The sequence below is a fragment of the Lynx rufus genome, unplaced genomic scaffold (genome assembly GCF_022079265.1).
Source record: "Lynx rufus isolate CCGP_SWC_20201006 ecotype Redwood Valley unplaced genomic scaffold, mLynRuf1.p SCAF_15, whole genome shotgun sequence".
NCBI classification, from domain to species: Eukaryota; Metazoa; Chordata; class Mammalia; order Carnivora; family Felidae; genus Lynx; species Lynx rufus.
In genome coordinates this window covers 18,901,938-18,927,888 of record NW_025814829.1, presented here as the reverse complement: position 1 = coordinate 18,927,888, position 25,951 = coordinate 18,901,938, and the positions used below count along the sequence as shown (strand labels likewise).

Below are 25,951 nucleotides of genomic sequence, written 5' to 3'. Positions count from 1 at the left end.
TATAGGATGTCCAGAAGAAGAGAAAAAGGAGCAGAAATCTTCTCTGAAGAAATAATGACTGAATATTTCCCTATCCTGGGGGAAGAACTAGACATACAGATTCAGGAAGTCTACAGGTTGCAAATAAGATGAACGCAAAGAAACCCACACCAATGCACATTATAGTTAAAATGTCAAAAGTTAAAAGACAGGGAGAGAATCTAAAAAGCAGCAAGAGAAAAACAACTTGGTGCATAGAGAGATACAAACTTTTCCAGACAAGCAAAAGCCAAAGAAGTTAATCACCACTAGACCAGCATTACAAGAACTGTTAATGGGAACTCTTTAAGTTGAGGTAAAGGGTGCTAATTAGTAACAGGCAAACATATAGAGTATAAATATCATTGATAAAGGTAAATATATAGTAAAATTCAAAATAATCTAATGTTGTAAAGTCAATTATAAAGTTAGTAACAAGGTTAAAGAGGCAACAGAAGTAAAAATAAGTATGACTACAATAATTTATTAAAGAATCCACGGGGCACCTGGGTGGCTCAGTTGGATAAGCATCCAACTTCAGCTTGGGTCACAATCTCACGGTTTGTGGGTTTGAGTCCCACATTGGGCTCTGTGCTGACAGCTCGGAGCCTGGAGCCTGCTTCAGATTCTGTGTCTCCCTCTCTCTCTGCCCCTAACCCACTCATGTTCTGTCTCTCTCTCTCTCTCAAAATAAATAAATAGACATAAACAAATTTTAAAAAAGAAAGAAAGAAAGAATCCACAAAACATGGAAATTGTGACATCAAAAATATAAACATGGGGGGAGTGAAAAGATTGTATTTAGAATACAATCAAAGTTAAGTTCTTTTCAGGTTAAAGTAGACTGTTATAAGTTGTTTTATGGAATCCTTGTGGTAACCACAAAGGAAAAACTTTTGGAAATGCACAAAAATTAAAGAGAAAGGAATCTAGGCATACTCTGCAGAAAATAATCAAATCATGAAGGAATAGAGTGAAAGAAGAAAGGACAAAAGGAATTACAAAACACTGGGAAAACAACCAACAAAACGGCAATAAGTACACTCCTAGCAATAATTACTTTAAATGTAAATGTACTCAATACATTGTGACATGTTAGACTAGCTAGAAAATGAAGAACAAAGCCTAAAATTAATAGAAGGTAGTAAACGACAAAGATTGAATGGAAATAACTGAAATAAAGGCTTAAAATAGAAAAGGAATTACAAACCACTGGGAAAACAACCAACAAAATGGCAATAAGTACACTCCTAGCAATAATTACTTTAAACGTAAATGTATTCAATAACATTGTGACATGTTAGACTAGCTAGAAAATGAAGAACAAAGCCTAAAGTTAATAGAAGGTAGTAAATGACAAAGATTGAATGGAAATAACTGAAATAAAGGCTTAAAATAGAAAATATTAATAGAAATATCAATAAGAAAGATAAATAAATCTAAAAGCATAATTTTGAAAAGATAAACAAAATTGACAAATGTTTAGATTCACCAAGAAAAAAGAGAGTAGGACTCATCCCAGGGATACAAGGATACTGCAACATCCACAAATCATTATGATACAACACATTAATAAAATGAAGGATAAAAATTATATGATCATCTCTATAATGCACAGAAAGCATTTGATAAAATTCTGTCTACAAGAGACTCATTTTAGACCTCAGGACCCCTTCAGATTGAGAGTGAGGGGATGGAGAACTATTTATCATGCTACTGGAAGTCAAAAGAAAGCTGGAGTAGCCATACTTATATCAGACAAACTAGACTTTAAATTAAAGGCTGTAACAAGAAATGAAGAAGGGCATTACATAATAATCACAGGGTCTATCCATCAGGAAGAGCTAACAATTATAAATGTCTATGCGCCGAATACCGGAGCCCCCAAATATATAAAACAATTACTCACAAACATAAGCAACCTTATTGATAAGAATGTGGTAGTTGCAGGGGACTTTAACACTCCACTTACAGAAATGGATAGATCATCTAGACACATGGTCAATAAAGAAACAAGGCCCTGAATGATACATTGGATCAGATGGACTTGACAGATATATTTAGAACTCTGCATCCCAAAGCAACAGAATATACTTTCTTCTCGAGTGCACATGGAACATTCTCCAAGATAGATCATATACTGGGTCACAAAACAGCCCTTCATAAGTTTACAAGAATTGAGATCATACCATGCATACTTTCAGACCACAATGCTATGAAGCTTGAAATCAACCACAGGAAAAAGTCTGGAAAACCTCCAAAAGCATGGAGGTTAAAGAACACCCTACTAACGAATGAGTGGGTCAACCAGGCAATTAGAGAAGAAATCAAAAAATATATGGAAACAAACGAAAATGAAAATACAACAATCCAAACGCTTTGGGATGCAGCGAAGGCAGTCCTGAGAGGAAAATACATTGCAATCCAGGCCTATCTCAAGAAACAAGAAAAATCCCAAATACAAAATCTAACAGCACACCTAAAGGAAATAGAAGCAGAACAGCAAAGGCAGCCTAAACCCAGCAGAAGAAGAGAAATAATAAAGATCAGAGCAGAAATAAACAATACAGAATCTAAAAAAACTGTAGAGCAGATCAACGAAACCAAGAGTTGGTTTTTTGAAAAAATAAACAAAATTGACAAACCGCTAGCCAGGCTTCTCAAAAAGAAAAGGGAGATGACTCAAATAGATAAAATCATGAATGAAAATGGAATTATTACAACCAATCCCTCAGAGATACAAGCAATTATCAGGGAATACTATGAAAAATTATATGCCAATCAAATTGGACAACCTGGAAGAAATGGAAAATTCCTAAACACCCACACTCTTCCAAAACTCAATCAGGAGGAAATAGAAAGCTTGAACAGACCCATAACCAGTGAAGAAATTGAATCAGTCATCAAAAATCTCCCAACAAATAAGAGTCCAGGACCAGATGGCTTCCCAGGGGAGTTCTACCAGACGTTTAAAGCAGAGATAATACCTATCCTTCTCAAGCTATTCCAAGAAATAGAAAGGGTAGGAAAACTTCCAGACTCATTCTATGAAGCCAGTATTACTTTGATTCCTAAACCAGACAGAGACCCAGTAAAAAAAGAGAACTACAGGCCAATATCCCTGATGAATATGGATGCAAAAATTCTCAATAAGATACTAGCAAATCGAATTCAACGGCATATAAAAAGAATTATTCACCATGATCAAGTGGGATTCATTCCTGGGATGCAGGGCTGGTTCAACATTCGCAAATCAATCAATGTGATACATCACATTAATAAAAGAAAAGAATCATATGATCCTGTCAATCGATACAGAAAAGGCCTTTGACAAAATTCAGCAACCTTTCTTAATAAAAACCCTCGAGAAAGTCGGGATAGAAGGAACATACTTAAAGATCATAAAAGCCATTTATGAAAAGCCCACAGCTAACATCATCCTCAATGGGGAAAAACTGTCAGCTTTTTCCCTGAGATCAGGAACACGACAGGGATGTCCACTCTCACCGCTGTTGTTTAACATAGTGTTGGAAGTTCTAGCATCAGCAATCAGACAACAAAAGGAAATCAAAGGCATCAAAATTGGCAAAGATGAAGTTAAGCTTTCACTTTTTGCAGATGACATGATATTACATGGAAAATCCGATAAACTCCACCAGAAGTCTGCTAGAACTGATACATGAATTTAGCAAAGTTGCAGGATACAAAATCAATGTACAGAAATCAGTTGCATTCTTATACACTAACAATGAAGCAACAGAAAGACAAATAAAGAAACTGATCCCATTCACAATTGCACCAAGAAGCATAAAATACCTAGGAATAAATCTAACCAAAGATGTAAAAGATCTGTATGCTGAAAACTATAGAAAGCTTATGAAGGATATTGAAGAGGATATAAAGAATTGGAAAAACATTCCATGCTCATGGATTTGAAGAATAAATATTGTCAAAATGTCAATACTACCCAAAGCTATCTACACATTCAATGCAATCCCAATCAAAATTGCACAAGCATTCTTCTCGAAACTAGAACAAGCAATTCTAAAATTCATATGGAACCACAAAAGGCCCCGAATAGCCAAAGTAATTTTGAAGAAGAAGACCAAAGCAGGAGGCATCACAATCCCAGACTTTAGCCTCTACTACAAAGCTGTCATCATCAAGACAGCATGGTATTGGCACAAAAACAGACACATAGACCAATGGAATAGAATAGAAACCCCAGAACTAGACCCACGAACGTATGGCCAACTAATCTTTAACAAAGCAGGAAAGAATATCCAATGGAAAAAAGACAGTCTCTTTAACAAATGGTGCTGGGAGAACTGGACGGCAACATGCAGAAGGATGAAACTAGACCACTTTCTCACACCATTCACAAAAATAAACTCAAAATGGATAAAGGACCTGAATGTGAGACAGGAAACCATCAAAACCCTAGAGGAGAAAGCAGGAAAAGACCTCTCTGACCTCAGCTGTAGCAATCTCTTACTCGACACATCCCCAAAGGCAAGGGAATTAAAAGCAAAAATGAATTACTGGGACCTCATGAAGATAAAAAGCTTCTGCACAGCAAAGGAAACAACCAACAAAACTAAAGGGCAACCAACGGAATGGGAAAAGATATTTGCAAATGACATATCAGACAAAGCGCTAGTATCCAAAATCTATAAAGAGCTCACCAAACTCCACACCCGAAAAACAAATAACCCAGTGAAGAAATGGGCAGAAAACATGAATAGACACTTCTCTAAAGAAGACATCCGGATGGTCAACAGGCACATGAAAAGATGCTCAATGTCGCTCCTTATCAGGGAAATACAAATCAAAACCACACTCAGATATCACCTCACGCCAGTCAGAGTGGCCAAAATGAACAAATCAGGAGACTATAGATGCTGGAGAGGATGTGGAGAAACGGGAACCCTCTTGCACTGTTGGTGGGAATGCAAATTGGTGCAGCCACTCTGGAAAACAGTGTGGAGGTTCCTTAAAAAATTAAAAATAGACCTACCCTATGACCCAGCAGTAGCACTGCTAGGAATTTATCCAAGGGATACAGGAGTACTGATGCATAGGGGCACTTGTATCCCAATGTTTATAGCAGCACTCTCAACAAAGCCAAATTATGGAAAGAGCCTAAATGTCCATCAACTGATGAATGGATAAAGAAATTGTGGTTTATATACACAATGGAGTACTACGTGGCAATGAGAAAGAATGAAATATGGCCCTTTGTAGCAACGTGGATGGAACTGGAGAGTTATGCTAAGTGAAATAAGTCATACAGAGAAAGACAGATACCTTATGGTTTCACTCTTATGTGGATCCTGAGAAACTTAACAGAAACCCATGGGGGAGGGGAAGGAAAAAAAAAGAGGTTAAAGTGGAAGAGAGCCAAAGCATAAGAGACTCTTAAAAACTGAGAACAAACTGAGCGTTGATGGGGGGTGGGAGGGAGGGGAGGGTGGATGATGGGTATTGAGGAGGGCACCTTTTGGGATGAGCACTGGGTGTTGTATGGAAACCAATTTGACAATAAACTTCATATATTAAAAAGAAAAACAAAAAAAATAAATGAAATCAGTAAAGTTTCAGGATACAAAATCAATGCACAAAAATCTGGTGTGTTTCTATACACTAATAATAAACTATAAAAAAAGAAATTAAGAAAATAATCCCCTTTACAATAGCATCAAAACAAATAAAATGTCTAGGAATAAATCTATCCAAGAAGGTGAAAGGTTTGTACCCTGAAAACACTAGAAAATGAAGAAATAAATCAAAGACTCAAATAAATGAAAGATAGTCCATGTTCATGAATTGGAGGAGTTACTGTTAAAATATTCATACCACCTAAAGTAATCTAGAGATTCAATGCAATTCGTATCAAAATTCTGAAGGCATTTTTCACAGAAATAGAACAAACAATCCTAAAATTTATATGTAATCACAAAAGAATCCAAATCGTCAAAGGAATCCTGAGAAAGAAGAACAAAGCTAGAGGCATCATGCTTCGAGGTTTCAAACTATATTACAGAATTAGAGTAATCAAAACAGTACAGTATTAGCATCCAAGATGACACACAGCTCAACAGAACAGAACAGAGAGCCTAGAAATAAACTCATACATTTAAGGCCAGATAGTTTATGACAAAGAAGCGAAGAATATGCAGTGAGGAGAGGACAGTCTCTTCAGTAAGTGGTGTTGTGGAAACTGCACAGCCACATACAAAAGAATGAATCTGGAACACTATCTACAACATACACGAAAACTAACACAAAATGGACGAAAGCCCTGAAAACATAAAACTCCTGGAAGAAAACATAGGGGATAAGTTCCTTGACATTGATCTTGGCAATTATTTTTTAGAATTCACACCAAAAACAAAGGCAACCCAGGCAAAACTAAACAAGTGGGACTGCATTAAACCAACTACTTCTGCACAATAAAGGAAACCATCCACAAACTGATGAGTAGCCTAATGAGTAGGAGGAAATATTTGCAAATCATATATCTGATAAGGGGAAACATCCAAAATATATTTTAAAAACTCATATAATTCAGTAACAACAATAACTAAAGGCCCAATCTGAATAACACATGGGTAGACGATCTGGACAGACATTGTTTCTAGAGAAGAAACACAGATGACCAAAAGGCACATGAAAAGATGCTCAACTTAACTTATCATCAGAGAAATGAAAATCAAAACCACAATAAGATATTACTTGATACTTGTTTACATGGCTTCATCAAAAAGAAAAAAAAATGTTAGTGAGGATATGGAGAAAAGGGAGCATTTCTGCCCTGTTAATGGGAATGTAGATTGGTGCAGCCACTATGAAAACGGCATGGAGGTTTCTCAAATAATTAACAGAACTACCATATGATCTTACAATTCCACTTCTGGGTATTTATCTGAAGGAAAGGAAAACACTAACTGAAAAGGACATATGTGCCCCATATTCACTGCAGCATTATTACAGTAGTCAAACTGTGGAAGCAATCTAAGTGTCCATTACTGGATGAGTGCATAAGAAACTAGGATTATTATTCAGCCAATAAAAGAAGGAAATGTTGCCATTTGTGATGACATGGATGGACTTGGAGGGCACCATGCTAAGTGAAATAAATCAGACAGAGAAAGACAAATACTACATGAGCTATATTTGGAATCTAAAAATACTAAACTCTTAGATAAAGAGAACAGAGTGGGGGTTGCCAGAGGCAGGGCCTGAAGGGCAGGAGAAATGGGTCAAGGGAGGTCGAAAGGTACAAACTACCAGTAATAAAATAATAAAATGATGGGGATGTAAGGTACAGACAGCATGGTGACTGCAGTTATTAATACTGCATTGTATATTTGAAAGTTGCTAAGAGAGTAGATCTTAAAGGTGCTTCCACAAGAAAAAACATGTTAACGATGTGGTGATAGATTTAACTACAATTGTGTTTGAAGTCATTCCACAATATATAAAAGTATCAAATCATGTTGCACATTTGAAACTAATATGTTATATGTCGATTATATCTCAATCAATCATTCAGTATTTTTATTATAATTGTTTTACACATTAAGGTCTGTTTCATGTTGATGATAGGGTCTTCTTTAAGGGTCTTTTGATTTGAAAATTCATTTTGGAGTTATCCCTAGAATTAATATGGAGGCCACTGACCTACTTTTTGTATCATAATGTATTCATATATTATCCAGTGTAAGTGCAGTACACCTGTACAACCAAATGTGGTATGTAAAGGAAAGGAATATAATTATAGAGACAAAAAAATACCTGGAAAAGAGTAGAGGAAACATTCCCCAGGAAAAAAGACAGTACTCTGTTGAACTGAATGGAATTTTGTTACATGGATGGTTTTGGAAAATTCTACAGTGTCTTTTTCTCCCTTCAAAAAGAGGAGCCTAATTCTCCTCCCTTTGAGTATGCAGGACTTAGAGACCCACTTCTAAAGTTTAGATATGGCTAAAGTGACAGTGTGTGACTAGTTTGTAAATGGTATGGAAGCTTCTGCCGCTCTCTCTATCAGATCATGAGCTCTGGAGAAAGTTAGCTGCCATTCGTGAAGCCTATGGAGATTCCCATGTGGTAAGTTACTGAAGCTTCCTGCCAAAAGCCTTGTGAGTCAGCCGTCTTGGAGGCAGATCCTCCGGCCCCACCAAGCCATCAGGTGACTGCAGCCTAGGTCAACATCCTGACTGCAACACAAGAAGTGCCTGGCTCAGAACTAGCTAGCTAAGCCACTCCCAAATTCCTGACCCATAGAAACTCTGAGAAGATAAAGGTGTGTTGTTTGAAGCCAATATGTTTTGGGGGAAATCTGTTACACAGAAATAAAGAACTAATATATTAGGTGTTCAATGACACTAGCCTTGCCAAATGTTTTATTTATTTATTATTTATTTGATTATGCCAGCTTTACTCATAATTGGTAAAACGTAGAAACAACCAAGATGTCCACCAGTATACGAATCTAATGAAGAAACCGTGATATATCCAGGCAATGGAGTATCATTTAGAGCCAAAAGAAATGACCTCTCATATCATGAAAAGACTTGGAGGAATCATAAATGCGTATTTCTCAGTACAAAAAAAATCTGAAATGAGACCCACTATATGACATTCTGTTTGCAGAGACTGAGCAAGGGGAGGAATCAATAGGTGGAGCACAGAGGATTTTTAGGGCAGTGAAAAGGTCTGTATGATACCATAAAGATGGACATTTGTCTAAACCTATAGAATGTACATCAGGAGTCAACTCTAAGGTATACTACTGACTTTGGGTAATTATGATGGTTGAATGCAGTTTCATCAATGTGAAAACATACCATTTGGGGGGGTGTTGATAAATAGGGAAGGGATGCACGTGTGGCAGCAGTGAGTATATAGCAAGTTTCTGTACCATCCTGTCAATTTGGCTGTGAACCTAAAATTTATTAATTTATTTACTTATTTGTTTACTTGTTTCAAGTTTTAATTTAAATTCCAGTTTGTTCACACATAGTGTAATATTAGTTTCAGGAGTAGAATTTAGTGATTCCTCACTTACATACAACACCCAATGCTCATCACAACATGTGCTGTCTTCAATATCCATCACTTATTTAACTATACCCCCCACCCACCTACCTCCCCTTCAGCAACCCTCAGTTTTTTCTCTATAGTTAAGAGTCTGTTTCTTGGTTTGCCTTTCTCTATTTCCCTCCCATGTTCATCTGTTTCATTTCTTAAATTCCACATATGAGTGAAATTATGGTATTTGTCTTTCTCTGACTGACTTATTTCACTTAACATAATACATCCTAGCTCCATCTATGTCATTGCAAATGGCAAGAGTTCATTCCTTTTGGTGGCCGGGTAATATTCCACTGTAAATATATATGACATGTTCATTATTCATTCAACAGTTGATGGACATTTGGGCTCCTTTCATACTTTGGCAATTGTTGATAATGCTGCTCTAAAAATTGGGGTGCATGTATCCCTTCGAATCAGTATTTTTTTTATCCTTTGGGCAAATACCTAGTAGTGCAATTGCTAGACCGTGGGGTAGCTCTATTTTTAACTTTTTGAGGAACTTTTATATTGTTTTCCAGAATGGCTGCACCAGTTTGCATTCCCACCAGCAACATAAGAGGGTTACCCTTTCTCCACAGCCTCACCAACATCTGTTGTTTCCCATGTTGTTAGTTTTAGCCATTCTGACAAGCGAGAGGTGACACCTTAACATAGTTTTGACTTGTATTTCTCTGATGATCAGTAATGTTGAACATCTATCCTTTCCTATGTCTGTTAGCCATCTGGATCTCTTCTTTGGAAAAAATCGATAAAGAAATTACCAAACTTAATGCACAAAAACCAAATAATCCAGTTAGGAAGTGGGCAGAAGACATGAAAAGACATTTTTCCAAAGAAGACATCCATATGGCTAACAAACACATGGAAAGCTGGTCACCATCACAGGCAGGAAAATACAAACAAAATGGTTTAGTTCAGATATTAGAATTACATTAGTTAGAGAAACTTATATTCATACACACATATTTAACATCAAATGGCATAAAATAGTTTTTAATTTTCAAAAATGTGATTTAGACCATGCTTAAAATTGTCTACTTTGAAAGGAATGTCTCTGTAGCCCCTGCTTTACACACACAGTAAGGCAAAGATTTGGATTTATTGTGTCCCCATTTTTGTTGCTGTCGTTTAAGAGACCGTAATTTCAGAATTAAGAAGTAGGTCAAGATATGTAGGGAACTTACCACATTTTGGCTGAGGTACCCAGACAGTTTTAGTACATGTTGCCATTTTTTCTCGGTTTGAAGGATAAAAGCCAGGTTTACAATTATATGTGATTTCATCTCCACTTCTGTATCTGATGCTTTGGGGCGTGTAGTCACCATTTTGAATATTAGGAGAAGGACATAAGAATTCTGGAGAAAAAAGGACATGTGGATCATGTTGAAGCCACTACCCATTAAAATAATCAAGTACACAAAAATATAGAAAGTGGATATTATTTTTTTTGTCCCTACCACAGGAAAAATTGGGATTAAAATGAGGATAGTCTTATATCCTTCCCACCATATCACTCATGTCCCAGTACTCTATCTCTTATCTGCTGTATTTGTGCACCCCTGGACTCTTGAATCCTCTTTCCCTAAAGCCATAACATACATCGTAATATTCCATATGTGGCAATAAACTCACGACAAATCACTTTAACTCTTCTTTCCAACTATTCTTCAACTTCCTTGGCATCTGTGGTTCTCATAGGGACTATTTACAAATGGTCTGAGTCTCTTCCTTCCAGACACTTAATAGGAGTGCATATCCCTGCACATTTGAAGGAGACATGGCCCTGTGATTTGCATAGGACAAGGAAATGAATGTAACCTAACATGTTTCCCTTTAGGGAGGAAATTTTAAAAGCCATTGTGTGAATTTTTATGTTCTTATTTCCACAGCTGCAGGGATGAAGGAAAGTCATGGAGAGGTGATGTCTATATCCCTTGATTCTTACAGCTAATATAATGAGCAGAGTCCCTTCAGACTTACATTGGAAGTGAGCATAAATAGGAAATAAACTTTAATTTATTAGGCTATTGCAATCTTGGGATACATTTTTCTTACTGTAATAGAATAACCTAGTCCAGGGTTTGGAGAAAACCTATTTTATGTAAAGATAAAAGGTCTCTGTCCCAACTACTCAGCATGAACATAGTCCTAAAAGATACATAGACAAATGAACATGGCTGTATTCCAATAAAACTTTGTTTACACAAAGGGCACAGCCTGGATTTGATTTTCAAACTATAATGTGCTCTCCCATGACCTACTTTATCTTAATTCATAAAGCTCTTTCTCAGTTCTTTCCATCAACTTTTCTGTACCTCACCAATGGATCAGTTTGCAATACTCCTTTTCTTTTTCTTTTTTTAAATTTAAATTTTATTTTTTACTTTACATCCAAATTAGTTAGCACATAGTGCAACAATGATTTCAGGAGTAGATTCCTTAATGCCCCTTACCCATTTAGCCCATTCCCCCTCCCACAACCCCTCCAGTAACCCTCTGTTCTCCATATTTAAGAGTCTCTTAAGTTTTGTTCCCCTCCTTGTTTTTATATTATTTTTGCTTCCCTTCCCTTGTGTTCATCTGTTCTGTGTCTTAAAGTCCTTACATGAGTGAAGTCATACGATATTTGTCTTTCTCTGAGTGACTAATTTTGCTTAGCATAATACCCTCTAGTTCCATCTACGTAGTTGCAAATGGTAAGATTTCATTCTTTTTGATTGCAGAGTAATATTCCATTGTATACATATACCACATCTTTATCCATTCATCCATCGATGGACATTTGGGCTCTTTCCATACTTTGGCTATTGTTGATAGTGCTGGTATTGGGGTGCGTGTGTCCCTTCACAACAGCATACCTGTATCCCTTGGATAAAATACCTAGTAGTGCAATTGCTGGGTTGTAGGGTAGTTCTATTTTTAATTTTTTGAGGAACCTCCATATTGTTTTCCAGAGTGGCTGCACCAGTTTGCATTCCCACCAGCAGTGCAAAAGAGATCCTCTCTCTCCACATCCTGGCCAACATCTGTTGTCGCCTGAGTTGTTTATGTTAGCCATTCTGACAGGTGTGAGGTGGTATCTCACTGTGGTTTTGATTTGGCAATACTCCTTTTCTAATAAAATATCATAGCTTTAAACTATTGTTGAAGTGTTATATAACCATTTATATTGGTGCCATGGTTGACATTCAGCATTGCCAGAAAATCATTTATATTCTCCCAAATTACTTCCTATTCCATTTCCCAAAGTAAGTGACTCATGATTCCTTATTTTCTTCAAAAGCCATCTAACACAATAGCTCCTTCATTGACAAATAAATTCTTGCATTCACAAAAAACAATTCAGACCACAAACTGTGGATTCCCTAGATTTCTTTATAACATGCTTTTAACTTTGGCTATATCTGTTTTATTTTATTTTATTTTATTTTATTTTATTTTTTATTTTTGGGACAGAGAGAGACAGAGCATGAATGGGGGAGGGGCAGAGAGAGAGGGAGACACAGAATCGGAAACAGGCTCCAGGCTCTGAGCCATCAGCCCAGAGCCCGAAGCGGGGCTCGAACTCACGGACCGTGAGATCGTGACCTGGCTGAAGTCGGACGCTTAACCGACTGCGCCACCCAGGCGCCCCTGGCTATATCTGTTTTAAACTTTAGCCTTTCCCTTACTCTGATGATAAGGTGTTTTTTTCATATTCATGTTAGCTTTTCAAAACTTTAATCTCCTGTAGAGCATCTCCCACAGAATAAACCATTGTTTATTCCTTCCCTCTCTCTTTGTCTACAATTCTCTCTTAAATGGATATGCAAGCTTCTCTAATTTTAAACTCCTTCTCTCAACCCTTTGTTCAAGGTAGTTGATGTACTACCTTCTCCTCTCCTTCACAACAAAGATCCTTCAAATATCATCTTACAATTAGTATCTCCAGTTTTCAACCTCCCATTTATTCTTCAATCTACTGCTATCACTGGCTTCTGACATCCCCAACAGGCTGGTGGTACTCAGACAAAAGTCACCAATGTCCTCTAATTTCCAAATGCAAAAACTCTGTATTGCACATATCACAGTGCCTGGTACTATAGACCATGGGCTCCTTAATTATTTATTGAACTGAAATAGATAAAAACCCTCTGTAATATTTGACACTGTTGATCACTGACTTCTCGACATTCTCCAATGCCTTACATTCTTATGTCTTCCTACTACTCTTTAATTTTGTCTGAACGGTATTATTTTATTTTATTTCTAGTTGCCCTCCTTCCTCTGCTCTACTTAATTTTAGGCCCTGTCTACTTCTCAGATCTCATCTCCTACCAAGGTCCCACTTCCTCTCTATACTACCAACACAATAGCCTTCTGTCTGGTGTTCACACATGCCAGGCTTATTCATATCATTTGCACTTTTTATTCCTTATTTCTTGAGTGATGCTCCTCTAGATCTTCCTGTTGACTCTTATCACCACCTCAGAAATATCTTGCCTGAAGACCCAACAAGTATTGTATGAATGAATAGCTATGCTTTACAGTTGGTTCTACATGAGTATTTGTCCTTGATTTTGTTGTTTGCTTCTTCACGATCTCTCTGTGAATCAAGACACTTCAATGATAAAAAGCTATCATCATTACGCTAATAACTCTTCAGTGAGATCCAAATCCATATATCCAACTGAAGCTTCACATTAGACAGGTCCATGTGAATAATTCAAAGGCATATCCAACTAACTACATGCCAAACTAAATCAACTTTTTCTCAATATATGCTTTCCTCCTGTGTTCAACATTTTAGTTTGTGCCACAAAAACTTCATGACAGGAGCCTGGAAATTTATCCTACCTACGTTCTTCCCCTTCATTTCAATATTCATTCACACAACACATTCTATAATCTTATAATTATTGCTTATATACCTCCTGCTCTTCATACCATGCTTCCACTGTGTACATCCAACTCCTAGAGGTACTATCAAAGTCTTAATTGGTCTTAAATTTGTACTTCATTCCTCCAGAATAAGCTTTAATAAGTCTCTATTCCAAACATGATAATATACTTTTTAGCAATGATTATAGTAGAGAGAATTAAATATGTGAGTACCTAACACAAATTTTAAGTATAATATCTCTACAGTGCCTGATTTTAATTTACACTACCCTCAGATGAGCCTTAAATGTGCTTATTTACTTTTATTTTTTCTCCTCACTTTATTCTGCTCTATCATATTTTCATAGACTTATTGCAGTGCAGTTTATTATATCCTGATTTTTACTTCATACTGTGGCTTAACTTAATTTTGAATTCAAAAGCTACAAAATATAAAAAACAAGAGTTTTATTAAGAGGCCAACAAAAAATATTGGGAGGATTTTGTAAAATAATTAAGAAATAAGATCTTCAGGTGATTACTCTTGAGCAGTGGACATAAATCACTTAATAAATTGTAATTCCCTACTTTCATAATTTCCATTAAAATAAATGATGCTAGTAAAACATTGCCAGGGCATGTGCCTCTATCCAAAACAGTACTGGAAATGTCTGCATGTGTGGGGTCACATTTTTTCCTACTGTTAGATACCACCAGTAAGCATTTGAAATAAGAACAAGAATTTAATGCTAGCACTCTATGTTGTTCATCATCAGAAAATCTGACTTGTACAGAGAACAGATGGATTTGGAGCAAAGGTGGCTTTTATTTAGCAGGTCTTGGTACTTTTAATTATTCCTATAAATGATTTGATGTCAGAGACTGGTTCCTATTAGACAAAGAGACCAAAGTTTTGACAAATCACCTTCAAACAGAACCCGTGAAGGGTGCCTGGGTGGCTCAGTCAGTTAAGTGTTCAACACTTTATTTCAGCTCAGGTCATGATCTCATGGCTTGTGAGATTGAGCCCCACAGTGGGCTCCATGCTGACAGTGTGAAGCCTGCTGGGGATTTTCTCTTTTCTTTCTCTCTGCCCCTACTCCCAGTCATGAGCTCTCTCTCTCTCTCTCTCTAAGTAAATAACATAAAAAAAAAAAAAACTGACACATAAAATCATAAACTGGATGGAAGAAATTTTAAGTATTTTATCCTAGGTTATTTTATTTTAATTTTATTTTAGTTCCAAATTTATTATAGATTTGGAGAAAGCAAGATCTATAGATTTGGAATTCATCATTACCGGCAGGTAGATCCTTCTATTGTCCTAGGAAAATAAGGAGAAGCATTTGTGATATACTAGCTAAGGTACAATGTAGAGTACCTTTTACTTTTAAACTTATTTTTAAATGTTTATTTATTTATTTTGAGAGAGAGGGAGTGCACGCACGAGGGCGTGGCAGAGAGAGAGGGAGGGAGAGAATCCCAAGCAGGCTCCATGGTGTCAGTGAAGAGCGTGATGCAGTGCTCAAACTCTAGAACCAAACTGTGAGATCATGACCTGAGCTGAAATTAAGAACGGTATCCTTAACTGACTGAGCCAACAAGGTGCCCCTGGAGTTCCTTTTAATAAAAGACTTCTCCGTATCCAGTTAATGAACCACTGTTGTAACAGAGAGTGCATGCTTATTTAATTTGGGGTGAACCTCTCTTTATATATGTTGATGTTTAGTAAACTGTTTTATGAGAGTATCCAATCTTAGTGCACCTCAATCCTGGCATTTCTCTCCCCAAAGAAAGGAGGATTCTAAGGCATCCTGTCTTGAGTTTTTGAGTTATACAATTGACTAAGAAAATGAAAAACAAATTCTAAAAAGAAAATGTTTTACAAATGTGGGATCTTTACTGTGTGTGTGTGTGTGTGTGTGTGTGTGTGTGTGTGCGCGCGCGTGCATGGGTGTGGTGTAGATGGGTCAAGTTTCAAGTAAGCCTAGGAATTGTAGCAACACATATGGGAAAAACAGACTTCCCACATTAAAACAAATATGTGCTCAGCAACAGCTTTAAGCAGGTAGCTATGTGACCAAGAAAAAGAATTAACTAGACAACTTCTATGGAGCAGTCAGGCTATCCTGAGTCCTATGTCAAAGTAAAACTGAATTCAGATTCTGACGTCTTACTTGGAGGTAAATTTCATTGAAACCTGGAATGATGATTTATTCTAATGTTCACTGAAATGTGGAGTGATTTATTCTAATGTTTATACAGGACAAAGGGCCTGATATAAAGTAAGTGGTTTATAAGTTATATTTTGACGACTGGATGGATAATTTAGCTCTCTAAATATTTAAGTCAGGCTCTGGAAGTAAAACATACGTCAGAAGCTAATGCCAGAGGACTTGTGCACCCACGTTCTTTGAGTAGGAGCCACAAATGCCATGAAGCCAAACAGCTGGACTCCACACACGATCAGCTGATCACAGATCTAATGTGGGTGATCACTGTCTTCTCTTCACTAACCTCTTTGTAAAATATTTTCTTAACAATGCCTGAAAGTGGAGGTCACTCAGTTGTAGGGGGATATATTTTCCAAGGAGTTACTTGTGGACTCAACCCCAAATTTTTTTCGGGGGGTTGGGGTGCCTGGCTGGTTCAGTCAGTAGAGCATGTGACTCTTGATCTCAGGGTTGTAAGTTCAAGCCCCAGGTTGGGTATGGAGCTTACTTTTTAAAAAAAGTTCAAAAAATTAAAAAAAAAGTTTTGTAAATGTTTATTTTTGAGAGAGACAGAGTGTGAGTGGGGGAAGGGCAGAAAGAGAGAGAGGGAGACACAGAACGTAAAGCAGGCTCCAGGCTCTGAGCTGTCAGCACAGAGCCCGACACAGGGCCCAAACTCATGAACTGCAAGATCATGACCTGAAGTCAGACGTTTAACCGGCTGAGCCACCCAGGTGCCCTCAACCAAAAAATGTTTTAAAGTAAGAACAAAATCATTCAAAATCTAACTCTAGTTTTTGTAAGAGAGGATCATTAAACAAGGTTTACGCATGGAATTATGAATCCTATGATTAAAAGTTCAGAGAGCTCTTAAGAGTTCAACTCTTCTCACCATCTCCCCACCTACCCTGGGCCACAATATGACCATATCTATAAAAGTCACCCTTTTAGAAAGGCACTTGACCTCTGATTTCACGTAGGATAGCACTTGTAACTTGTTTCACTCGCTGCTGCAGCCCGCATCCGAAGTTAACGCACCCTTTTCCATAAATGTTTGCAAACAGCTCAACACAGTTGTTACCGTGCGACATGTAATAGCTGTACCTTCTTGCTATTCTTCTAATGATATGATGTCTTAAACTCAACCTTTTACAGTTTTGCATCTGGACCACGATAGTTTGAAACTCTCTCTTTTGAAATGAGGTAGGCTAAGTAGAACACAATATTACAGACATAACTTTTGGTGGGCACGAAGCACAGTTGACGTGGATTCTACATCTGCACAATATCCCCCATTAGGAAGCCTAAAAGAGTTTGGTGGGTGCCCCCTCCCACCCCCCTGCATCATCATCACTATTGATTCATATTACGCCTGTGCTTAGTGAAATCTCTAGTTATTTCCATTTAATTCCATTGTTAATTGAGGGTTCCCTCATATGGTATTCATCTCATTTACTTTGTTTGCAAAGCTAACTGCTCGGCTTTACAAGAGCAATCTGTCTGAGAAGTAATCATGCCTGGGAAGCCTATTATTGCCCTGGCTCTGCTCTAGACTTGATTTTTGACCGCAGACCAACTACTTAACGAGCTATTGAACTCTTCTGTTCCTTTTATGTCTATTTTCAGAACGAGAGAATTATACCAAAATTAATTTTTGCACACATAAAACGTTAAGTATATCGTATTTATGAGTTGGTTCTTGTCAACATTAACGCTCCATTGTGAGAAAAAATAAACTGCTTCACTGTAAGGAATATATGAATGAAAAGAATTGATAAAATATATAGAAAAGAAATACAATATTACCTTTACATGAAGGGGTTGGAGTCCATCCCGATGCAGTGCATATGGCATCTCCTTTACTACTGTATTCATAACCCTGGTGACATGTATACTGAAATCGTTCGTTTTCCTTGTAAGTTTTCTTCAGAGATGCAGCATTTCCATTTGCGATTTCTGGCTTTTGGCAGGAAATTTCTAAATATAAGGGATTAAATTCCAAAATGTTTGTTACATGTTAAAGAGCCATATCTAAGACATAGTTAAAGATACAAGTTTTGTTTCCTTTAGGCAAATCAGACAATGAAACAAAACTTCTATTTTGACATGGATGCTTGAATTATTTATCTGTTGTTCTTAATTTTGATTTTTGAAATAAGGTAAAATTCTGATTAAACTTCTGTTGCTAGGGGTGCCTGGGTGGCTCAGTTGCTTAAGTAACTGGCTCTTGATTTTGGCTCAGGTTATGATCTCATGGTTCCTGGGATCATACCCTGTCTGTGACTCCCTGCTGGCAGTGTAGAACCTTCTTGGGATTCTTTCTCTTTCTTTCTCTGTCCCTCCCTTACTCATGCTTCTCTCTCTCTCTTTCTATCAAAAATAAATAAATAAATAAAAATTATGTTGCTTATTTTATTTGCTTTGAAGATAAATTAGTCCTCTTCAAGTAAATAGTGGCCAGTAATGATACCAACTATATATATATAATTGGGTATAGATATATAGGCTTATTGTGATAAACATTTTCACCGAATGACTTGTAAAAATTATGTATTTTCTAGTTATCGATAATAGAGTCATAATTGGCATAACACTTTGTCAAAGAAGTTAATTTAACCTATTGTCATTATATCTATGAATTACATCTTCTGTTTTTGTGGCTTTACCATCCATCAAAATTTTCTGTCAAGAAAACCCAAAAACTGGCCATCATATTTGCCCCCTTCTTCTCTCAAACATTTCCCCCTGGGATTATGGCAACAATAACTAATTTCCCAGATGCTATTCTCGCACCTCTGTCATCTATTTTCCTGTTTGTAACTTAATGACTGTTTTTCTTGTCCCTTCATCGCTCCGTTGAAGGATTCCACTGAAATCCTCCATCGATTCCCAATTCAGTCTGAATAAAAGCCAAATTCTTCAGCATGATATGGAGCACCTTAGAACCTTGCACTGGCCTATCTTCAAGCCATCACTGACCTACCCCTACTTGCGTCCTACACAACGGCCTTGAAGACATGGAACAGGGGAGCTTCAGGCTCCTGGAAGCCTCACTGCATTTGTACCTTCCTCTCCCTGAACTTCTCCTGACTGATATACTTTTCCCCTCCTCAACATCGTTGGAAAAAGTCTCATTCTTTCTTCAAAATGTATCTTATGCATTAGTTATTCCAGTAAGGTTTTACTAACACAGAAATTCAGGTTTTTTTCAAATTTTATTTATTTTGAGAGAGAGAGATTGAGAGAGACAGTGGGAGAGAGAGAGAGAGAGAGAGAGAGCGTGAGTTGGGGAGGGGCAAAGACAGAGGGAGAGAGAGGATCCCAAGCAGGCTCCACTCTGAGCATGGAGCTGGATGCCAGGCTGGATCTCATGACTGGGAGATCACAACCTCAGCTAATATCAGGAGTCTGATGTTCAACTGACTGAGCCACCCAGGTGCTCAGAAATTTAGTTTTAAGGAGGAAACCCCATCTGTGAGCCTCTGGGGTATACAGTATTTGCTGTGCTGAATAGAAATATGATTGCCATTACTGACTTGAAGAACTAATATTGTTAGAGAGAATTTTTAAGAACAGAAATGCTTTCCCTGCATCTCATTATAGGATAGACTAAACTAAGAAAGTGTGAATTTTAGATTATGTTAAAAAAATAAATATGCCAAATAAGTATTCGTAAAATGAAGTATGGCACCTCTAAGTAAACTGACCATAATGTTTCATTACAAAAGCCTGAACACCATACTGGTCATGATGCACTGGTTAGCAGTATTATAACTAAAGAAATCTTTTTTTTTTAATTTTTTAATGTTTATTTATTTTTGAGACAGAGAGAGACAGACCATGAACAGGGGAGGGTCAGAGAAAGAGGGAGACACAGAATCGGAAGCAGGTTCCAGGCTCTGAGCTGTGAGCACAGAGCCCGACGCGGGGCTCAAACTCACAGACCGTGAGATCATGACCTGAGCCGAAGTCGGACACTTAACCGACTGAGCCACCCAGGCGCCCCTATAACTAAAGAAATCTTGACTTGCAGTTTACTATAGAATTTTTTTTTAAGAGGCAGAAAGTTATTTAGTGAATTCAGTTTCGTTTCACAATATTTCTCTAAACTTACAGTGCAAATATAAAATAGGACCCCATTCTAGAAGTGTTATTCAATAACAGAATGTTATAATGATATATCAGTAGAAATAAATAATGACTTTTTGATCTTACAAATTAAAAGAAAACCTGTTCTGTAGGCCAATATTAAATCTTGCAGCAGAACTGCTTTTAATCTATTTGAGCATGAAAGCCAATTACAATTTAATTATGGATATGACCATGGAATTTGGTTTCAGATAACCTAGGTTTGAATCTTAACGCCACCGTTATGCCATCATAACCTTGGTCATGAGATGTAAGTTTTTGCCCCACAACGTCCTCAGTTATAAAATAGAGGTGAAAACAGTGCATAAATCACAGTCATTTTGAAGGTAAAATGGAATGTAAAGAACTTAGATCAATTACTGACAAATAGTAAGTGCCCAATAAATGTTAGTTTTAATGTTATTAGTATAATTAGTATTATTCTATGGATAATATTTAAAAGTGCAAATTTTCATGAGAAAAACTAAAACTGTCTGATCCCATGAACAGTAAATGTATCTTACCCACACATTTTGGGCTTTCTCCACTCCAAACACCATTTGTTGAGCAACGTATTTCTGCAGGCCCAACAAGCATGAAGCCTGAATTGCACACAAACCGTACTACTTGTCCAAAAGTATATTCCTTGTCTAGTTCCAATGCGCTACTGGTCAATCTCCCATTCTCTGGATGTGTCACTGGTAAACACTTAACAACTGAAAAAAATAAATATAACTTTTCCTAATAGAATTTGACAACTTTATTATGAAAAATATGTATATATACACATACAGGTATAAAGTCATTAACAAAGAAAGATTGGGGGAATTACTTAATTTTTTTAAAGAAGCATTTGATAAACCTGTTTGTTGGATATAAAGGCTTATAAATTAAAAAAAAATCAATAAGCTTATCTCTGATTATTTTCTATGAGAGCGGACAAAGAAAAAATTATTTCTTTGAATGTCAGTTTACATTTTTACAGTAACAAATAAATGTTCCTTAAATAATTGAAAAATATAAAGCTTGAGATAATTAGATGAATTTTTTCACTTAAGCCCTAGGATAATATAACACTGTATTCCTAAAAGGTATAAATGCAAACTTTCTGATTCTATTTCTTTCAATAGATAAACAGTCCTTAATTTTCCTTCCTCTCCCACATCAGTGCTCAAAATAATCTGAGTATTCCTTTTGATTTTACTTAAGATTTTCCAATACCTTGTAGGTTATGGCATTTAAACTTTATTTTAGAGTAGAATCATCCAGGATGCTCATTAAGATGGAAATTCTATGGCTATCTCCCTGCGCTATTACCTGAGATACTGATTTAGTAGGTTTTTAGTAACTCAAAATTTCAGCTTTAAACAAGCACCTCAGGTGATTTCAGTGTAGATGTTCCTTAAAACATTTAGATCTTTCCTCTCATTTCCGTAAGTTCTCTTCTTTAGGTAACAGGACTTTTGAGTGATCACATTCCCACTCGCCCTCCTCCTCCTCCTCCTCCTCCTCCTCTCCTCCTTCATCCTCCTGGTCCTCCCTCCCTCCCCCTTTTCCTCATTCCCTCCCTCCTTCCCCCTCTCTCTCCCTCTCTATTTACTTCTCACCATGGAACTAAGAAACACTACTCTGACTCATCTATTTCCATGATGACTAGAAAGATTGGCATTACTATCCCAAAATTTAGAAACAGGATCTACATTTTTCTCATTCTGACTCTTGGTTTTATGGATCAGTAAGAAAAGTAGAGCTCTTCCTTACTTCCTGCCTCTTTTCAGTAAGACTAAGACCACAGGAAAACCTCCTTTGCCATGCAAGAGGGGAGAGATAACTGAATCTGGTCTCCATTTCAGATGTTATTGACAATCTCTGCATTTGGGTGGATATTGATTGAGCATGTATTCATTAGTAAAGCTGAAATTCTGATCCTTGTGCTATTTCTAGTGTTTAGAATCCAAAAGGAAAGGAAAATAGGTTTTAGATTTCCTAATCTCTAATACTTTGAATACATTAGATCAGATGAAACTGCATTCACATTTGGTCAATAAAACACAAAATAACGTAGTAATAAAAAGCTCAAATATCCATTCTATATTAGAAGCCACAAAAATACTGAATCAAAAATATGTAATTACAAACTTTAAGCATTATCTTAATGTAGATATCTCAAAAAAGTCTTAGTTCTTTTAAATATTTGAATGTATTTGTAAACAATTTTACATATACCTTCACATATAGGAACATCATTGGTCCATCCATCAGATTCACACTCACGGAAATTGATGCTACCTAGCATCTGATACCTGAAAACCAAAAATAACAGAGTGGTGAGCTAATGTGTATTTATATGCAATATTAACTTTGATACATTCTGAATGTCCAGGAACTCCATTTCAGAGAAAATTAGAAGCATATACACTTCCTTCCTCTCTCCCTTCCTTCTTTCCTTCTGTCTTTTCTCCCCTCCCTCTTACTTTTTCCCTTCCTTTCTTTCTCTCTTTTCTTTCTCTTTCTTTTTTTAAAATTTCAATCTTTCCTTTTTTTAAAACTTGTGTGTTCTTTTTGTAAGTATATGAGATGAATAATTTTTTTAAGTTTATTTATTTTGAGAGAGAGAGGGAGAGAGAAAGAGAGAGAGAGAGATGGGCAGAGAGACAGGGAGAAAGAGAATCCTAAGCAGGTTCCCCATTGTCAGTGCAGAGCCTGATGCAGGGCTCAATCTCATGAACCATGAGATCATGCCCTGAACCAAAATCAAGAGTGGGACACTTGATTCCGAGGGAGAGGGTCCAACAAGGTGGAGAAGTAGGGGGATCTGAAGTTCTCTCATCTCTAAAACAAAGCAGTGTTGAGGCCAAAGGACCTTGAACTCCAAGAGTCCATGGCAAAGTGACAGAGATGCTTCCAGGGACCCACCGTGACAACCTGACGGGCCATAGGTGCATGATTGCAAACTGGGAGAGAGAAAATGAACAGAGGGGAGGGATCCCCTTCTGCGGAGAGACAAAGGGAAGAGAAAGAGAGGCTGGGGATGCATAGGACTCTATCTGGATAAGAGGAAAACCACAGACTGAGACATAGAAGGATCCAATCTCGAACTCAGGGGCTTCCTCCAGACTGGGGCCAGGCCAGTCATCCTATTTGTGCACCTGGGGAGGAGGGGAGCCAGCCCTGGGCTCGGTAACTAGTTCAGAGGCCCACTCCCCAGTGGGAGAAAGCAACCCACTCCCTGGAGTGCTGTGGGAAGAAGGTATATATCCACTCAAAGGAGCAGCACTTTCCCCCAAACCAGGGCGGAGGGAGTGGGAACCTTAAAGATATAAGGGGTTAATTCCAGCCAAGCACCAGGGAGGCATGGGCACGGGGGGGGGGGGGGGGGGGGACCAGGACAAACCACCTCATTTGCGCCAGAGGCACAGTGAAGACTGCTTGAAAAGAGTGGTTTGGGAAACCTGGTCCATGGAGGAGAGACTGGGGTGACACCATTTTTCTCTCCATCACCAACAAGGTGGGGCTTCCGGTAGGGGAAAGGGGCTTCCGGTAGGGGAGTGGGGCTTCCGGTAGGGGATAGCGGACCCACAGGGGAGGTAGGATCCACCCACACCAAACCACACCCCTCTGCGCCTGGTAACTGCCTATCTACCAGTGGGACTCACGTGGATGAACCCAACGGCCCCTCCTTCAGACCAAGGCTGTTGCATTGCTTGATTTAATTCCCCAGACAATTTTTATTATATAGATATATTCTTCCTTCCCTTTCTCCTTCTTATCTCTTCCCTCCTCTAGTCTGGTTCCTCTGGTTGTTGGTTTGCTTAAGCAGATACATTTAATCTATTCTCTTGATACATGTTCTATACTTCTTTATTTTCCTTTCTCACTCTGGATTAAACCATATAGTTTCTCTGTCTGGACAATTTTCTCTTCTCTTCTCTTCTCTTCTCTTCTCTTCTCTTCTCTTCTCTTCTCTTCTCTTCTCTTCTTTTCTTTTCTTTTCTTTTTTTTTCTTTTTCCCTGCCTTCTTCTTTATTTTCCTTTTTCTTTCTCTGGATTAAGCCATGTAGTTTCTCTGTCTGGTCAATTTTTATTTTCTTTCCTTTTTCCCTGCCCCTGTCACTTCTCTCTTTGTATGGGATAAGGCCTCTTGCATCAGCACCACCTCCACCCTGTTATTTACTTGTAGCTGGTGTTTCTGTTTTTTCATTTTTGGGTTTTTTTTTGTTTGTTTTGTTTTCTGTTTGTTTTTTGCTTGTTTTCCTTTCCAGGGCTACTTCAATGAACAAATCAAGGCACACCTGGTAGAGGGTCCAAAACACCACTAGGAATAGGGAGATAAAGTAACCAAAGTCACAACAACAGAGAGCAAGTAATGCTCTCCAAAAAAAACATCTTCTGAAAGCCCAGGCCCTGGACACTGGCCACTCTTTAATATAGTAGCGCTCGCAGGTGCAGGGCACATAACAAGCTTTTAAAACTCATAAGGGACAGAAAACTAGCCAAAATGATGAACCAGAAGAATTCTCCTCAAAAAAAATTCCAGGAAGAATTGACAGCTAAAGGATTGATCAAAACAGATATAAACAATATAACTGAACAATAATTTAGAATAATAGTCATAAGATTAATTTCTGGGCTTGAAAAAAGCATAGAAGACAGCAGAGAATCTATTGCTGCAGAGATCAAGGAACTGAAAAATAGTCATGATGAATTAAAATAGTGGGACACTTAACTAATTGAGCCATCCAGGCACCCCTTTCTATCTTTTTTAAGCTTCTTTCTTACTTAAGAAAGGCGCTAAATCTTCAGGCACACGGACTAGGAATAATCATAATCCTTGGTTCATGACACAAACTCATTACAATTTCGTGCTAAATATCCTCTTATGTTTTTCACTGAGTTAGTCAATTAGTTACACATTAACAATGTTATAACCTCCTTGAACTACCACCAAAACCAAAAACCAAAAACATGATAATAACCAAGAATTAACAATATGCTACCCTTCCTCTACTCTTGTTCCATACTCCTACCCTCCACAATTATGACATTTTTGGAACATTTGGGGCTTTTTACATAATCAAGGATAGTACTAGCCAACACAGCATGTGGTATATTTTTAACACTTGTCTTCATTTTCCTGTCTCCATCCTAGGCATTTTTTAGAGTGTGGTCATTGAGTCAGGTTTCCTTATAAATCCTATTCAATGTCAAATTTATCTAACTGTGGAACCCATCAAGCCAGTGCTGAAAATCCTAAATGCTCTACTTGCATGAAAGTTCCTTGGGGCAGATGCAAAATGTACAATCATTACTAGAGGCTTTAGAGCAAAGCAAGTCATCCTTCTTAACATTTTTTAATATTACAGTGGACAGCAAGAAGCAGAAATCTTTTTCTTAAAAAATAAATAATGGGCAGGATTTTGATAATCACAAGAGATAATTTTGAGAACGGGCCTCTCCTAAACTTCTAAATAATTCTACATAGACAAATGTTTCCTTTGTCTGCAAATAAGGATTGCTTCACCCATTACACAAGTAAAACAAACAAACAAACAAACTTTCTCCCTCAAAAAATACTTTGTATTTCTCTGAATGTTACTGTTTGTTCCTAATTCTCTGAAGGAAGAAAAACTTTT

At 37.4% G+C, this 25,951-nt stretch overlaps 1 protein-coding gene across 1 annotated transcript in view; it reads right to left on the bottom strand.

The window, feature by feature from the left end:
• The window catches only part of CFH (complement factor H), a 112,380-nt gene that overhangs the window by 59,414 nt on the left and 27,015 nt on the right, over positions 1–25,951 (bottom strand). Inside the window, exons 4-7 of the mRNA XM_047076577.1 lie at positions 22,545–22,621; positions 20,843–21,034; positions 17,997–18,167; positions 10,302–10,472 (exon numbers count right to left, since the gene is read on the bottom strand). Of these exons, the coding sequence (XP_046932533.1) occupies positions 10,302–10,472; positions 17,997–18,167; positions 20,843–21,034; positions 22,545–22,621 (611 nt within the window). The remainder of the gene's footprint in view (positions 1–10,301; positions 10,473–17,996; positions 18,168–20,842; positions 21,035–22,544; positions 22,622–25,951) is intronic.